This window comes from Petaurus breviceps, unplaced genomic scaffold (genome assembly GCF_028583685.1).
Source record: "Petaurus breviceps papuanus isolate PSGF00001 unplaced genomic scaffold, PetGlider_PUasm1.0 558, whole genome shotgun sequence".
Lineage (NCBI taxonomy): Eukaryota > Metazoa > Chordata > Mammalia > Diprotodontia > Petauridae > Petaurus > Petaurus breviceps.
Window position 1 is genome coordinate 4505394 of NW_027186376.1, and position 18324 is coordinate 4523717.

Below are 18324 nucleotides of genomic sequence, written 5' to 3' on the forward strand. Positions count from 1 at the left end.
GCAGTCTTGCTTTCTTCCTTCCCAAGCCCAGTCCACCCCCTAGACAAGGCACGGGCCTAGGAAACAGCCAGGCTTCCCTGAGTAGCCAGAATCTGGCTATATGTGCAAGTCCACCCTAGGGTGGATTCCTAGGAAATCTGGCACCCTAAGGTGGGCGCCTGCCTGCCATAGCATGAGAGAATCATCAGAAGTGACCCCAAGGTGAGTCAGCCCCCTAAATGGTCATGCAGCCTTCAGCTGGAGGAGGTCCCTGCTTCCCAAGGCATCCAGCCCACTTCTGGCCAGCTCCTCTGCCAAGGCACTTTTTTTCTGTCATCAGCCTCAACTGGCTTCTTATAGCCTCTTCTCATTGCCTGTGGAGTCAAGCGGACCAAGGCCAAGGCCTTGTCCACAGTGTGCATCCCCTCAGCCCAGCCCAGGCTGCTTCTGCAGGCCAAACGTGCACGTGACGTGGCCTGCCCACTTTTCACTGCCCTGGGTACCCAGAGATAGGAGATAACCCACATGCAAGATCTGCCAGCCTCAAAGCGCTGACAGCTATGGTCACCATTGTCCTCACCCCCAGTGGCCTCCCAACACTCTGAGCCCAGCCCTGCCAATGGCAACAGGCCTCCTGCCCCCAGATCCGGGAAGCTCTGCCCTCTCAGGGTGGTCATGGCCAAAGAAGTTTTTCTGGAGCAACGTCTCACTGTTAGCCCTTTTTGTTTAAAAAGCCTAAGTCCTGCTTACTCCGGCTCCTACACTTTGAACTCATGAAATGGCTTCCTGGGCTAGGCTGAGGCTCCTAGATAGAGGGCTTTCTATTTGCTTTGAATAAACTTCATCTTCCCAGCTTTGGCCCCATGTTTTAGACTGCCCAGAACTTTCTGGAACTTGACTCTGGTAGCCAGAGTGTGTGTTAGCTGGTCCTCCCTGCTTTGTGACAACTACAGATTTGGGGTCAAGATGCCATTGATGCCTGTGTCAGAGTCACTGACAAAAATGTCAAACCTCCCAGAGACAAGTATGAAGTGTGGGGGCCTCCACAGGACACTGCCTTCTAAGGTGACACTGAGTTCAGCTGGTCAGAGAAGAGAAATGTGGAAAGTACACATCCACATTAACCCACCTGGATAAGACATTTGAGGCAGGGTGGAAACAAGGACAGCTCATTTCTGTCCTCGATGCTCTGGGGCTATCTGCAAACAGGAGGGACTCCAGGTGACCGCAGGCCTGGCTAGGGGCCCACTGGCTACCACTGATCTTCACCTCTAGTAATGCTCCTTTCTAACCACAGCCTCCTGGTGGCAGTGAAGGCCCCTGGCGCCTTGAATCTTCTCTTATCCCCAGGAACCTCCCTCTAAGGCTCCTCTCTTGAAGCACAAGCTCAGGCAGAAAAGCTCTGAGCCAACATCAAGACTAACTATATTTGGGAAGGATCAGGGACCATGCACTAAGGCCCAGAGGGACTGTGGTGTATACCATCAAAATCCCTGACCTTGCATCTCACTGGATCCATCTAAAGCACTTAGCCTGATCTCTTTTGCAGAAGGAATCCTATGGCCAATCCCAGGGGAGCAAATAACCCCAGAACCTCCCTTGAGTGAAGGCAAGAGGCCCCATGTTTGGACAGACACCTTTCCACTTCTCAAGCAGAAATGGGGAAACAGGTTAGAAACCAAAAACTCCCTCCCAGCTTTGTTGGAACACAGCCAGAACCCCACGCCCCGCCTCAGGGAGGCTGGTTGGGCACCTTGGCTCCCCAGCTCTTCTGGGGCTGCTGCTTTTCATTGCTGGGCCTGACTCCTCACACTGGAACCTCCTCTGATTTTGGTCGACATTCCTCTCAGCCCCTACCCAGACTTGCTTAAAAAACTTGTTTGGTTTTTTTAGGGCTATTTAGCCTTTACTAAATTTTCTTCTAGTTTTCAACCTGGCAAAGAAGTAATCCTGGGCTTCCAAAGGTCCTGTCAGCAGAGGATAAGCCCTGTCAGGTCTGATTAAGCCAGAAAAGCTAAGTATGAACAGGCCTAGTGACATCTGAGAAATCACCCTCTGGACCCTTCTTTTCCCAGCCACCAAGGCTGCCCCTCAAAACCGTCCCTTGACTTGGTTTTCTACCTACCTGGTCATGTACATATGGGCTCTCCCAGTAGGAAAGAAGCTCCTCAGGGCAGAGAGGGCTCCCTTTTTGTTTATGACACCCCCCTCCCCCAACCCTGAGCCCAGTGCAGGCTCCGAGCAGCAGCTTCAGAAATGCTTGCTGAGTGATTGGACATCACTGCCCCTTGTTCTCCCTCACGATGACCTAGGTCGATGGTGCTGGGATCTCTGGCTAAAGTATTATTTGGGTCTGCACTACATCGGGAGGGAAGGAGCTCCCCGTTGCTGGAGGTTTTTTTTTTTTTTTTTTTGCTTTTTTTGGAGGGAAATTGGGGTTAAGTGACTTGCCCAAAGTCACACGGCTAGTAATTGTGTCAAGTGTCTGAGTCCGTATTTGAACTCAGGTCCTCCTGACTACAGGGCTGGTGCTCTAATTACTGCACCACATAGCCACCCCGCTAGAGTTCTTTCAGCTGGACTGAATAATACGTGGGAGAAGCTGTTACGGGAATACTGTTCAGGACCATGTCTGACTAGATGGCTGAAATGCTATGATTCTAAGTCACATTCCAAACTTCAGGGATGGTCTTTGAGATCTGGGAAAGGGCAAAGTTGGACAGGAGAGGGACTGAAAGGGAGGGAAAGCAGCCAATACAAGTGTCTTTGTAATATGCGCATGGGGCATGAGATCTGAGAGGGACTTTATCACTGTGAGACCTGGAATTAGCCATCTGGAGTGAAAGTGTCAGGAGTTAGCAGGACAGGAGACAGCAGGAGAATCGTACCTTTGATGAACGCACTGATCTGAGACTGAATGGGGCCCTTCTCCATGTTCTGGACAACAGCGTTGGCTATCCGAGTGAGGTGGCCCATGTTTCCCCTCCTCATCCCACCTTCGGCCCTACAAACAAAGGCATCGCCAGAACTGTGGGTCAGCATGCCCACCTCTGACTTACAAAGTAACATAAATAAGAGTTGTTATTTTTGAGTGGCAAAGCCTGCGGTCTACTCTAGCTCACTGGAATGAGAAGAACAAGGGCCAGCCCCTCTCCCCACCACTACAGGTTCCCAGCTGGATCCCTGTTGAGAGCAGAGGCCTCCAAGGTAAAAGCACGGTACGGTGACTCCCATTCCGGCACCGGCGACTCCCCGGCAGCCCCCTCATTTCTGCTCCATTTGCTGCCCAAGTCCTTAGGGTTCTCAGCCCTTCTCTCAGAGGGGCCATGGCACCATTTTCTCTTCAGTCTTTCCTACCCCACTCCATCCTGCAGAAGGGGCCAGTTTCCTGGAGAACTGCTCCAGTCACGTTCTTCACAGGGCTTCAGAGTTCCCCAACAATAAACAATACATTTCCCTCCTGAATAAAATTGAACCACTTCCCCTTCAAGGTCTGGCTTCAACCCCCACAGAGCCAGCAACACTCACACTCCCCCCATTCCTGGAACAGACTCTGGCCTCCACTCTGGCCCTCAGAGACCCCCTCTGCCTGCAAGCTCAGCCATCCCTAACCCTGCCCCCTCCTCCAAGGGGCATCTGTGTGTAGTGTATCCTGCCAGGAGAACCTGGATCTTGGGGAACAAGGACAGAGAGGCCTGCATATGTTTCTGTAACTTCAACATCTCATCTGGGGCTGGGCATGTGACAACATTTCCCCAATAGCTGTGGAACTGAGTGGAATCACACCAAGTGAGCACAGCTGTCCTTTCTCTGTAGCCTGAGTGGGCCTCTGCTAGAACGTAAGCTCCATGAGGGCAGGGCTTGTGCATTCTGTAGAGCCCCTACATTCAACAAATACTTGTTGAATGAAAACATAGGTCAAAGGAAAGTTCTAAAATCATTACTAAATCAGGGAAAAATTTTAGATTTTACTTCAGAGCATTTAAGAAATTAGCACCTGAAGGAAAGAAGGAACACATATCACAGTTCTCCGCAGAGATAGGGCTTAATAATATTTGTCTTCCTTCATCAAGATTTTATTTTAAGAGCAACCATACAAAAAATGAAGCAGTAGGCTGGGTGGTGCAGTGGATAGAGCCCTGGGCCTAGAGTAAGGAAGACCTGAGTCCTCCTAATCTGGCCTCAGACACTTAATAGCTATATGACCCTGAGCAATTCACTTAACCTCTGGTTGCCTCAGTTTCCTTACCTATAAAATGGGAATTACCGACCTCTCAAGGTTGTGAAGCTCAATGAGATGACATGTAAAGTCTTTGTAAACATTATGATGCAGCAGAAACACTGGCTATTATTAGCAGCTGCATGCTCTGACTGAGGAGGAGCAGGCAGGGGGGGACCCACAACCCTCCATAATGCCCACAGCCCAAGCAAGAGGGCGGATGGCTGTCCAGAGGCAGGCAGTCTGCACGACTGGCAGTCCACCCCAGACAGCCCAGAAGCAAGGCCTCTGCCACCTTCCAAGTGACCAAGACAGACAGGTTGCTCCCATATTCCCACCATCAGAGTGGACTCCTGCTTTCCTGCTGATCTTCTCCTCAGCCATTTCTGCATCCTGGCAAAGAATCATGCAGAAACTCAAAGTGCCAAAGGCAAAGGAAAAATCAGAGAGCAAAGGTGGCACCAGCTGCACAGGCTGGAGTGAGTGGGCACCTGGGAAGGACCTTCAGGGAGGGAAGCAAGTTTGGGAAAGGCCCGGCCCCTCCTCAGGCTTGGAGCACACTTGGCCCTGGCCCCTCAAGGGCAGGGTTTTTGGATCCCTAGCACAACACAAGGGCGGATGGAACTGAGAAACTCACTCCAATCATGGAATCAAGGAGGAGAAGCCATGGGGCTTCTCTTCTCATACAAGGCTCTTTCCAAGACCCCAGACTTAAGCACTCTGGTAAGCCAGGGAACTTCTCTGAAAGACAAGAGGGCTCCCTGAGGTCAGACTTCCAGGGAAGATGCTGCTGGCTGGCTCTGCTTAGCCTGCGGTCAGAATCCTCTAAAGCACTCTCTGCCCCCAAGTAAACCCCATTCTTTTTTTTTTTTAAAGCAATTGGGGTTAAGTAACTTGCTCAAGGTTACACAGCCAGTTATTTTGTGTGGATGCCAAGTATCTGAGGCTGGAACCAATCCCGGGTGTCCCGATGCTGGGCCGGTGCTCTTACTCACTGCGCCACTTGGCCACCCCCCCCTTTTTTTTTTTGGAGGGCAGTTGGGGTGAAGTGACTTGCCCAACGTCACACAGCTAGTTTTTGTGTTAAGTGTCTGAGGCCGGATTTGAACTCAGGTCCTCCTGACTCCAGGGCTGGTGCTCTATTCATTGCACCACCTAGCCGCCCCTCGTAAATCCCATTCTTAAAGCCTACATTTAGACTGGGACAAGGGAAAGGGAATGCCAGACAACTTCAGGGAAACCCAGATGCATTCACTAGGGAAGCAATGACCTCTATTACTGTTTTTTCATCTAAGGCCAGGGACAGTCTGAGCACTCCTGGTCTATTGAGGAGAAGTTACAGAGCACCTCAAAGGCCAGCTCCTCCTCCTCCTCTCCAGACACACCGTTTTCCTGTCCCCAGCTTCTCCTCCATTAGTGTTCTGGTGGACTTATTCCTGACGGTTCCTCTCTCCTGCCTTTCCCACACTCACTTGTCAAGGCCTAAGAATTATTCCCTTTCCATACCTCTGACACCTGGTGCTTCATCCCCATTCCCATCATCACTGCCTCCATCCAGACCCTCTTCCGGTTGCAGCTGGCCTGTCCCAGAGGTTTCACTGGGCGCTGCCTGAGCCTCTACCTTCAACCTGCCCCGCCTCCCTAACAGGGAATCTGGTGTGTCACATCTCATGGCTCCTTCAGCCCCCCAGGCTCACTGTCCTGCACAGATGCCTGGGCTCATGACAAGCCTCTATGTACTCTGACTCACCTCCAGTCCTTCAAGACTGCTCCCTCCCGCCTTTACATGGAGCCCTCCCTTGACCCTGGGTCTGTTCCCTTGTTAAAAAAAAAAAAAAAGACTCCAAGTCCCTAGAGAGCAGGGCTCAACTTTCCTGTGTCTCTGGACCACCTCAGGGTGAGGATGCTTATATTTCAAGGACATAAGGGTCACCCTGGCCTAGGGAACAAGCTAAGCTTCCCTACATCGTCCCCAGCTCAGTGCACACAAGGCTAGGTGAGCATGAGAGTGATGTTTGGACCATGGCCTTTCAAATTCCCAAGCAATCCCTCTCTCACTCCCACCCTGTACCCCAGGGGTGGCTCCCCCTGCAGGCCCTTACTGGATTCTGTCATTGGCTTCCCAGGCATCCAAGATCCTCTGTACCAAGCAGCACTTCTGGAACAGCTAGGAGAAGACAGAAGATCAATTGAGATTTCAACAAAGGCAATCTGAAATGCCCTTTGTTTCTGCTGTTCATGTTTTAGCACCTTGGAGGATTTGGTTCTCCTTCTTTCTTGGAGAAGCTGTGGCCTTAGGGAAGCCTTCCTGACCTTTACCTCTAGCTCAGGCCTATAATTCTTCTAAGACAACCAGTGCCCCAGGGTTTCCATTCTGATGCAAAGGCCAGAGCTCTTACCCAAGTGGGTCACCAGGTCATGTCGGGATGGAATGATCTCTATCCCGCTCTGTGCCAGCCCCATGAGGGGCAGGAGACAGAGCTGACTCTTCTTTTGCCCCTCACAGCAGGGCACACAGGCCCCATTCCATGTACATGAAATAAAGGTGACAGTCCCAGTGTCTCTGGAGTGTCTTTCCCAAAGGAGATGGGGAGTTAAGAAGGGTCTCCACTTTCCAGAGGCTTTCCTACAGCCCCCACAAAGCCCCTGGAGATGCCAGAGGGCCACTGCTTCAGCCCTAGCTGAGCCATGCTTGCCTCTGACGTAGCTGTCCCTACCATCCTAACAAGGCCTCCCCCTGGACACTGCAAAAGGCCAAGCTGCTCCAGTTGAACTTACATGTGTTACCATCACGTTTTCACCGGTGGCCTCTGAAGACTCAGTTTTTTCCAAGTTTCCATTCCCACTGTGCATCTCCTCTTGGCAATCAGACTCATTGGTTGACATTCCTCCTTCCCGGGCAGACTGGGACAGAATGGCTGCTATGCACAACTCCACTTGGAAATGCAGAAAGTTATTCCAGGTGAACTTAAAAAACAAGTCCTAGAGCAAAAGGAGACACAGAGCTGCCGCTTGGTCGTCTCTGGGGCTGCCAGTGTGGGCGCCCACCTGCCGGGGTCTACACGCATACACCACAGAGCTTTCATTTGAGGCCACCCAAGGGCTTGAGGCGAAACCTAGCTAGACCCCCTTCACCTGCACAGGCCTTAAACAAGGAAGACGACTTCCTAGCTCATGACTGCCTGGGCTCCTCTGGCCTTTGCTCAGTCTTCATTCTCCTTGACCCCATGTCCTCCTGACGTGCGTGATGGCCTCTTCTCCTACCTGTCTAACTTGTCCCTCTCAGTCTCCTTTCCTGGATCTTTATCCCAGTCTTTCCCACTAGCTGTGACTGCCCCAAGGTTCACCTCTTCACCCTCTTTCCTGTGTCACTTGGTGCACTCACTTGCTTCTTCCATCACTATCACCACAGACAAGTCTCACATCTATCTGTCCAGCCCTGACCTCTCTCCTGACTGTCAGTCTTGTATCTCCAACTGCCTAACTTAAACTAGATGTCCCATAGGTATTCAATATGTCCAAAACTGAACTCATGACCTTTCCTCCCTCTTGTCACTTACTGTTGAGGGCCCCCCATCCTTCCAGTCACTCAGGCTGGAATCGAGGTGTTAGGCACAGGGCCATAACGCAGCAGTTACGAAGTCTTGGCATTTCCAGCTGCACAGCACCTCCTGTGACCTCCCCCTTCTCTATTCTGACACTGTCTTCACTCTGCTGTAGGCCCTTGTCACCTCAGGTCTAGATTATTATAACAGCCTGCCTTGGTCTCTCTGCCTCAAGTCAGCCCATGTTCCATCTCAGTCGTGCTTCTTAAGCACACATCTGACCATGTCACCCTCCTTCTTCAAGAAACTTCTACAATCCAGAGAAGGAGCTGCAGAGTCTGCACGCAGACTGAAGCAAACCACTTGCTCTCTTTCTTCTTCTTGTTTTCTTTTCTCTTTTCCATTGTTCACTCCATTGGTTATAAGCCTTCTTTACAACCTGACTAATGTTGAATGTGAAGATATTTGTAGATCCTATATTAGAATGCATGCCACCATGGGGCAGGGGGAGAGGGAGAAAATTTGAAACTCAAGGGATTGTGGAACTGAATGTTGTAAACTAAAAGTAAATAAACAAGGGTGGCTAGGTGGCACAGTGAATAGAGCATTGGTCCTGGAGCCACGAGGACCTGAGTTCAAATCCAACCTCAGACACTTAACACAAAATTAGCCATGTGACCTTGGACAATAGCCCTACCTTCCCCCCTCCAAAAAGCAAAAAAAAAGTAAATAAACAAATTTAAAAAAAAAAAACATCTATGGCTCCCTATTAAATTCCAGATCAAAATATAGACCGCCCTCTTTTTGACTGTCATTTGGGGAATGGCTGAACCAAGCATGGCATATGAATGGAATGGAATGTTATTGGGCCATAAGACATAGAGAGATGGTTTCAGAGAAATTTGGGAAGGCTTTTAGGGACTGATGTAGAACCAGGAGAATGATTTCTACTAATACATCATCATTGTAAAAACGAACAATTTTGAATTGCTTATCTTCCCAGTAAGGGTGGGTGACAAGGGAGGAAGGGAACGAATCTGGAATTCAAAGTTTTAAAATCAAATGTTTAAAATATATATATATATATTATTAATACTATTTTTACATGTAATTGGGAAATAAGATATACAGGCACTGGGGCATAGAAATCCACCATGCCCTACTGGAAAAGTTGAAGGGGGTATGGGAGAAGATATGGGAGAGAGCAGACTAGAGGAGGGGATATCCTGTGGGACTGCTATTTTGGGGTGGTGGGTAGGGGAAAAATGGGGAGAAAATTTGTAACTCAAAATCTGGTGGAAATAAATGATGTAAATTAGAAGTTAATAAAGCATTTGAAAAATGAAAAAAAATAAACGAACAATTTTCAAAGACTTAAGGAAGGCAGACACAAGAAGGCTAAGTAGCAGGAATACAGCAGGTCCCTCTCCACCCACCAATTCCTCCAATGAAATCTAGAAAATGCACCAGACCAAATCCTGATGGAGAAATGCAGGGAAAACACACCGTGAGTCATTTTTCCAGCCCAGATTATCATTAAGAGACAGACAAAGAGAGCTATTAAGGAGCCACAGTCAGATCACACCCTGTTTAGCTACACTAACCTCCTATGAAGGAACAGAGCTTGGAATAATCTATCGCAGAAAATGTAGATTCACAAGCAAGAAGAACTTACTCAACAAACTGAGTCTAATGCAGAGAGGAACAACAGACCTTCCACTCCAAACATTCCTGATGGAAAGACCAGAGCTTCAGAGAAACTCTCAGGCTCGACACGGGAGGCAAGAAGCACAGATGAGCAATCATCAGGGACAAGTCAAGGGCAAAGCGCTCACACTCTAGTGTGGAAAGACAATGCTAAGAATGAACAAGATTACTTCTAGCACCTTTTGAGATGTCAAAGAATGGGGATCTGAGGGGTGTCCATAAACTGAAGAATGGCTGAACAAGCTGTGGCATAGAAATGGGATGGAAGACTAATGTGCTGCAGGAAATGATGAAAGGGCTGGCTTCAGAAAACCTGGGAAGACTTGTATTGACTGATTCAGAGAGAAGTGAACAAAACCAGGAGAATAACTTACACAATGACAATATTGTAAAGACAAAACACTGTGAAAGAATTAGTGCCTCTGTTCAGTATAAAGACCCTAATAAGGATTCCAGAAAATTAATGATGAAACCTGCTACTCATCCCCTGACAGAGAGGTGAGAGATTTGGAGTAGAGAGTTGCATGTATGTGCACATGAGCACGCATGCACACACACACACACACAGTTTTATTGTTTTCTTTTAGACATGACCAGTATGGAAATATTCCTTGACTATGTATTTTTAAGAGGGCCTTTGTTTTTCTTTCGTCCTCAATTTGGGGAGTGGAGGTAAAGAAGGTGCATTTATATGGACTGAAAAAAAATAACATTTAGTTTTTGTTTTTTAAAGAAAGACTTAAGACCTCTGATCCCTGCCATGGTTAATCATGATTCCATAGGGTCAGTGACAAAGAAGGCTGCCTACTTCCTGACAGAGTGGTGATGGACCAAGATGCAGAACAAGATGCACATTTGTGGAAATGGCCAAACTAGCAGTGTGCTCTGCTTGATTATGCTTATTTTTCATAAGGATTTTGTTTTCATTTTTTTTTAACCCTCAGTGGGGAGTTAAATAGGAATAGGGAGTTAAATAGCTAAAAGAAATAAGTAGGATGAAAAAAAAATGATAGCATAATAACTAAAACATTTTTAATTAAAAAAAATAAATGAATATATATAGAAAATCAGAAAGAGCCAGGCAGGGAAAAGGCCAACTTCGATAGGTAGGTAGACATTCAAAAACAGGAAGGAATGATAGAAGGGTGACCACCTGGCCAACAGTAAGGGAAGAGACAGAGAAACAATGAAAAATGACAGCCACGTCAAATGACTTACTGTCTCAGGGATGTGAGGAGGTGAGGCAGGGACAGAGAAAATTTGTAACTCAAAAGTTTTTTAAATGAATGTTAAAAAATTGTCTTTACATGTAACTCAGGGAATTGTGTGTGTGTGTGTGTGTGTGTGTGTGTGTGTATTTTTAACTACAGAACAGAAAAGCCCAAGTTTGGATTCATTTAATGTAGGGGCAAATAGCTCTCTGAACAATGATTACATATCTCTGAGAAAGATCTCATTTCTCAAATATATAGAAAACTGAGTCAAATTCATAAGAATATAAGTCACCCCTCAATTGATAAATGATCAAAGGATATGAACAAGCAATTTTCAGATGAAGAAAACAAAGCTATCTATAGCCATATGAAAAAATGCTCTAAATCACTACTGATTAGAAAAATGCAAATTAAAATAACTCTGAGGTACCACCTCACACCCATCACATTGGCTAAAATGACAAAAATGGAAAATGATAAATGTTGGAGGGGGTGTGGGAAAATTGGAACACTAATGTATTGCTGGTGTAGTTGTGAACTGATCCAACCATTCTGGAGAGCAATTTGGAACTATGCCCAAAAGTCTATAAAACTATGCCTACCCCTTCATCCAGAAATACTCTCTGTTTTCCAGAAAGCTCATAAAAATGGGAAAAGGACCCACATGTACAAAAATATTTATAGCAGCTCTTTTTGTAGTGGTCAAGAATTGGAAATTGAGGGGATGCCCATCAATTGGGGAATGGCTGAACAAGTTGTGGTACACAAATGTGAGAGAATCCTATTGTGCCATAAGAAATGATGAGCAGGCAGACTTCAGAGAAACCTGGAAAGACTTACATGAGCTGATGCTGAGTGAGGGGAGCAGGACCAGGAGAACGCTGTACACAGTGACAGTCACATTGTGTGCTGACTGACTGATAGACTTAGCTCTTCTCAGCAACACAAGGATCTAAGACAACTCCAAAAGACTCAATGAGATCCACGCCCAGAGAAAGGACGATGGAGTCAGAATGCAGAGTGAAGCAGACTATTTGTTCTCTTTCTTATGTTTCCTCCCATTGGTCTAACTCTTCTATACAATATGACTAATGTGAAAATATGTTTAATACGAATGTATAGGGGGTGGCCAGGTGGCTCAGTGAGTAAGAGCACCGGCCCCAGAGTCGGGATGACCTGGGATCAAATCCTGGGCTCAGACACTTAGCACCCACCCAGAAACACCTGGCCGTGTAACCTTGAGCAAGTTACTTAACCCCCATGGCTTGAAAAAAAACAAACATGAATGTATACGTAGAGCCTATATCAGATTGCACACTGTCTTGGGGAGGGGGAAGGGAAGGGAGGTAGGGAAAATTTAGAACTCAAAATCTTATGCAAGTGAATGTTGATGACTAAAAATAAATTTAAAAAAATTTTTTTAATAAGCAATTGGGGTTAAGTAACTTGCTCAAGGTTACACGGCCAGTTATTTCTGGGTGTGGTGCTAAATATCAGAACCCGGATTTGATCCCAGGTCATCCTGACTCTGGGGCCAGTGCTCTTACTTGCTGAGCCACCTGGCCGCCCCTAAAAATAAATTAATTTTAAAAAATAAACTGACCTCATAGAGCCAAAGTAAAAAAATAAATAAAAGAGGGAGGAGAATATAAGGTCCTTGAAAACAAGGGCTGTTTTGTTACAACCTCCAACACCCAGCAGAGTGTTTTGCACGCAGCAGGCACTTAATAAATGCTGACTTCGCTTGACTTGAGGGAGGCAGTAAAGCCACTGTCCTCTGCCCTGATCAGTGCCCACCTGGAGCACTGTGCTCAGCTCTGGGTGCCAGATCTGCAGAAAAACAAGAAACTGAAGCGTGTCCAGAGCAGGGTGACCAGGACGGTGATGGGACTAAAAGCCAAGTTACAGGAGGGATGGCTGGAAGGACTTGGTGTTTGAGCTAGAAAACTATGCTGAAAACATTAAAACTCTCACATGTCGGAAGGACTGTTAATGTGGAAAAGGCATTAGGGTTCCTTTCCCTGACTCCCAGAACAAAGAATCAGCAGCAAGAGGGACAAGCTGGAGAAGCCAGTTTTCCCTCTCGTCTCCAGCTGAGGGCTGCCCAACACCTTGGACAGCTGCCTTGGGATCCCTGGGGCTAGCATCCACCCAGCAGGAGGGCTGCAGAGGGGATGCCTGCTCCTGGACAACTGGGCCTCCGTAACCTCAGCGCACTAGGACTCTACTTACAAGTAGCAAGTTCATGGTATTGAGTCGACACAACTCTTGGTTAATACTGGGTGTGTTGGTATGCAGCAAGGCAGCGATCAGCCGTGCCCCGTGGAGTCGAGCATTTCCCAGGGGCTCCTCTAGGACACCGATGGTGGTCAGGATTGACATTTTCTGGGAAATGGGAAACAGAAATTGATGTGCACATGTGTCTCTTTGGAAAAGGCCCACAAGCTATGCTGCTACACTTCTTGAGTCAGTGAATCTTTACCTTTGCCCCCTCATAAGCACTCACCCACCAAGGAAGAAATGGAGGCTAGGCCACACCAGTATCTGAAGGGTTATAACTTATTCACATTTCTGGGCTGTCAGGAGAGGGGAGGGGCACAAGCATGTATTAAGCACCTACTCTGTTCTAGGCACCATGCCAAGTGCTTTACAAACATCATCTCATTTGATCCTGAAAACCACTCTGGGATGCAAGTGCTGTTATTATCCCCATTTTACTACTGAGGAACTAAGGCAGCCAGAGCTTAACTGACTTACTCATGTGTGGTCACCCATCTCCTAAGGGTCTGAGGCCACATCTGAGCTTATGCTCTCCTGACTCTAGCTCTGTCCACTCTACAGCCTGGCTGCCTCTCCCTTAGCTCTAGCCGGGAGCTGGTAGGTGGGCTGGAAATGCTGGGCCCTATTCACAAGAGCTGGTTGTTCTTCAGCACCCAAACTATTATATTTAGCAAAGACAAGGTGTTTGAAAACACCAACACATTAAACGAATGCAAACTGTTACTCTCTTTAAAACAGATTCCGGTAGAATTTCTGAGTCTCTATTCTTTAATTAAAATATAAATCTCTCCATTTCAGTCCTAAAAGGGCTCCTCCTCTGGGACACTTCCTTTCAGTGCACTGAGCCATCTCTAACAGAAGGTTCCCCAGCCTCTCACTCTGGGCCTCCTGAAGCAAAGCCTATGTCTCTTCTGAATTCCTACACTTACTGAGGGGAATTTGCCTATGGAGGCCTGAGAAGCATCAGTTGGAAGCCCTTCACCCTCAGTGTGTCCAATCCCTTGGGTACTTAGGTACTTCTCACCCATGGAAGTCTCACCGATGTTAGTCTCCTGCACTGTTCTCATCTGCCCCACCATTCCTGAAATGGTGCTGTGCAAAAAGCAGGCACCTGGTGACCATGAAAGGAGCATTTAAGAGGGTGGATAATCAGTCCCAAGCTGCTGAAGGGAACTTACCTTTGGAGGGTTGAGAAGAAGCTGATGAAAGTCTTTCAACCATGGTTCAATGCCATGCAATATGCTGCTATTGACAGTGTAAGACCTTTCAAGTCCCTGAGAAAATGAGTCCATCAGGCCCTCCACCCTACAGATTTCAGAAAAGAGAAAAGCAAATCATGCCATTCAATGAACATAATTACCTTCCTTTGGTCAGTCTCAAAAATACCTCAATAATGTCTCCTCTTCTTGAAAGCCACAGTCATGCTCAATGAGATTCTGGGCAAGGCTCAGTCTTCCCTGGTGAGGGAGCAAGGCTTCCGTCACCAGCCTCCAGAAGTACTTCTCGGGGTTACAGTGAAAGGGAGGGTTGACAGAGCCTCTGCCTCTTGGCCTTCCACTCATTTTACTGATAGGGAGAAGCACTGGAGGGGCCAGAGGACACAGGTAAGTCTGCTACTGCTCTCTTGTCCTCTTTACAAAAAAAAAAAAAACCACTTACTTGGTTCCTCTCTCTCTCAGTCCTTCCCTGGAGGGTCTAGAGCAGAACCTGACCTGGCCCCGAAGGAGACAATCTCTTCAGACAGGGAAATCTGTCATTGATAGCTTCTCCATCCCCTCACCTGCCAAAGCTTTAAGGCCAGTCTTGACTCTCCAGGATTTCCATAAAACTCCTATCCAGCAGAGGGTATGCAATCAAGGCAGAGAGAAGCTCCTCTCTATCCCAAGACCACAGTCCTAACCCCACTGGGCCCCTGCTAAGGACCTCATTGCTCTTAGCTGTCCCTCTCACATGTGTGTGACATTTCCTCCCCCCAGGCCAGGCTCTCTTCAGGTTAGTGTTGGCTTGCTTCTTCTCATTCTGATTCCCAGATCTGCTCTGCCCAACTCCTTTCTACTGCCAAAGAAAACCCAGCTACAGGATTCAGAGCACTGGGGTATCTACACTCACTGACCTTCTGGCCTAGAACATGGACCTGCTAGACTTGTATTCTCTACCAGGCCCCTTCTCTTAGTTAGCTGCTTCACATACTCTGTCCAAAGCCTAGTGTCGATAGGGGCTCGAAGGCAGGATAACATCACATATGTTTGCAATGAGGAAGGCTCTATTTCCATTTTGCTGGAGATGTGGGAAAATTAGAATACTAATGCATTGTTGGTGGAGTTGTGAACTGATCCAACCATTCTAAGAGCAATCTGGAATTATGCCCAAAGGTCTATAAATAAGTGCATACCCTTTGATACAGCAATACCACTTCTAGGGCTATATCCCAAAGAGATCACACAAGTGGGAGGAGGACCCATATGGGCAAAAATATTTATAGCAGCTCTTTTTGTGGTGGCAAAGAACTGGAAATCAAGGGGATGCCCATTAATTGGGGAATGGCTGAACAAGTTGTGGTGTATGAATTTAATGAAATACTATTGTGCTATAAGAAATGAAGAGTAGACTGACTTCATAATAACCTGGAGAGATGTATATAAACTGATGCTGGATGAGGAGAGCAGAACCAGGAGAACTTTGTGCACAATTACAGACACATCATGTCTGTGATGACTGATTTTGATAGACTGGGCTCTCCTCAGCAAGGCAACACTGTAAGACAACTCCAAAAGACTCATGATGGAAAGGGCTATCCACATCTAGGGAACGAACTACAGAATCTGAACGCAGATGGAAGCAAATTTCCTGCTCTCTCTCTTTTTTGTTTTGTTTTGTTCCTACTTTCTCTTTGTTCATTCCATTGGCTATAATTCTTCTTTACAACTTGACTAATGTTTGATGTGAAGGTATGTGTAAAACTTATCAGCTTACATACTGCCACGGTGGGGAGGAGGAGAAAATTTAGAACGCAAGGGATTGTGGAAATGAATATCATAAACTAAAAGTAAATAAATTTAATCAAAAAACAAAAAAAATTTTATTTTATTTCCAGGTCCAAATTCTCTCCTTCTTCCCCCATTGAAAGGGGAAGAAAAACAAAACCATTTACATTTATGTACAATCACCCAAAACAAATATCTACATTAGCCATGTTAAAAAAAAACAAAAAAACCAAGAACCATAAAGAAAGTGAAAAAAGTCTGCTTCAATGTGCTCTCAGAGTTCATCAGTTCTCTCTCTGGAGATAGACTGCATTTTTTTTATCATCATTGTATAAATCAGGGCAGTTAAGTCTTTCATAGCTAATCACCTTACAATACTGCTATTACTCTGTACATTCTTCTGGCTCTGCTCGCTTTACTTTGCATCAGTTCATAAAAGTCTTCCCAAGTTTTCCTGAAACCATCCCCTTCAACATTTCTTACAGCACAACAGTATTCCCTCACAATTACAATCATCTTGTTCAGTCATTCCCCAACTGATGGGCATCCCTTCAGTTTTCAATTCTTTGCCACCAAAAAGAGAGCTGCTGTAAGTATTTTTGTACATGTAGGACGAAGCTTAGACTCTAACAAAGGAAGACAAACACAAAAGGAAACTGAGAAGGGCAGGGCAAAGAACATCATCAACGTTTGGTGAGGTCAGAATCATGCAGAGCTGTGGATGGCTGCCGTGAGCAGGCAAGTCCAATGTCTTCCCCTCTATAATAAAGTAAAGCTTTGGGAGTTGTTTAGTGCTCCCCCCAACCAGTCCTCTGGGAGAGGGGAGAGCAAGCTGAGGGAGGGGGAAAGGAGCTGAAGTAGCCAACACTGAGTCAGCAGCATGATGATCAGATGGGGGTATGGGTAAGCTCATTCCATCCATCCATGTTATGATCGCTAGTTACGGGCTTCCCTCCATCCTGTTCTCTTATAATCGTCCTCTCTTTCACCTTGTCGCTTCTTTACATACACTGCCTTGCTTCTGACCCTTGCCTTCCTCAATCTACCCTCCCTCTTACCCCAGTACCCCCTTTCCCTCCTTCCCACTGGGGGAAGAATTTCTGTATCTGACTATGTCTGTACATATATTCTTCCCTCTTTGAACCAGTTCAGTTACAAGTGAGGTCTGAGAGCCGCTCACTCCCCTTACTGCCTTCTCTATTTTTAAATTTTTTTTTTTAATTTTTTGCTTTTTGGAGGGCAGTTGGGGTTAAGTGACTTGCCCAAGGTCACATGGCTAGTGAGTGTTAAGTGTCTGAGGCCGGATTTGAACCCACGTCCTCCTGACTCCAGGGCCAGTGCTCTACTCACTCACTGTGCCACCTAGCCGCCCCGCCTTCTCCATTTTTTTAACTGCTTCTTTACATGCCTCATTTATATGAGATAATTTTCCCCCCTTTTCCAGTGAATTCATCTTCCCCACCCCTTCCATTCTTCTATGGAGAGCATCCAGGCAGAATACAATCACACCAAGGCCCTCTTTCTAATTGGTCTCTCTCTCTCAAACTTTTGGTGATGAGAACATTCTGAGGGGTCACAAGCATCGTCTCTCCACATAAGAATGTGAACAGCGGAACCTTGTTTAGTCCTCAGGATTGCATGTATTCACCTTCCCATTCTTCGCTTTAGTCCTGGGAATGTCAAATCTTCCACTCAGCTCTTTTCATCAGGAATGTTTAAAAAGTCTCTGTTTCCTCAAATGTCCATATTTTTCTCCTATGGAAGTATACTCAGTTTTGCTAGGTAGGTTATTTTTTACTGTAATTCTAGATTCTTGACTTCTGGGATGTCAGATTCTAAGCCCTATATTCCTTTAGCTGCCAAATCTTGTCTGATCCCAACTACTGCTTTTTGTAGTACTTTCTTCCTGCATTCTCTTCTGAATTCTTTCTAGCTGTTTGCAATATTTTCTCTTTGATCTGGGAGCTCTAGATTTTGGCTTTAATATTCCTGGTAGTTTTTATTTTGGGATTTCTCAAAGGAGATGACCAATAGATTCTTTCTATTCCTACTTTGCCTTCTGGTTCTAAGATATTTAAGTTTAAGATATCTGGCTCGAAGATTTTCTTTGTAATTTCTTAAAATATGCTGTTCAGGCCTTTTTTCCCCTGTTCATGGCTTTCAGGTAGTCCAATGAGTCTTAAATTATTTGTCCTTGATCTATTTTCCTGATTAGTTATTTTTCCTATATTTCACGTTTTTGTTTTCTTTTCAGACTGTTGATTTTGTTTTATTATTGGTTAACATCTCATGAAGTCAATAAGCTTCCATTTGGCCAATTCTAATTCTCAAGGAGTTATTTTCTTCAGTAAGGTTTTGTACCTCTTTTATCAAGCTGTTAATTCTATTTTCATAAC

At 46.3% G+C, this 18324-nt stretch overlaps 1 protein-coding gene across 13 annotated transcripts in view; it reads right to left on the bottom strand.

Annotated features, from left to right (window-relative positions):
• The window catches only part of PPP6R2 (protein phosphatase 6 regulatory subunit 2), a 170811-nt gene that overhangs the window by 24271 nt on the left and 128216 nt on the right, over nt 1–18324 (bottom strand). For all 13 annotated transcript variants that reach the window (XM_069102963.1, XM_069102958.1, XM_069102957.1 and 10 more), the window contains 5 exons: nt 14123–14249; nt 12897–13049; nt 6977–7180; nt 6301–6365; nt 2868–2983 (listed from right to left, as the gene is read on the bottom strand). In XM_069102963.1, the coding sequence (XP_068959064.1) occupies nt 2868–2983; nt 6301–6365; nt 6977–7180; nt 12897–13049; nt 14123–14249 (665 nt within the window). The remainder of the gene's footprint in view (nt 1–2867; nt 2984–6300; nt 6366–6976; nt 7181–12896; nt 13050–14122; nt 14250–18324) is intronic.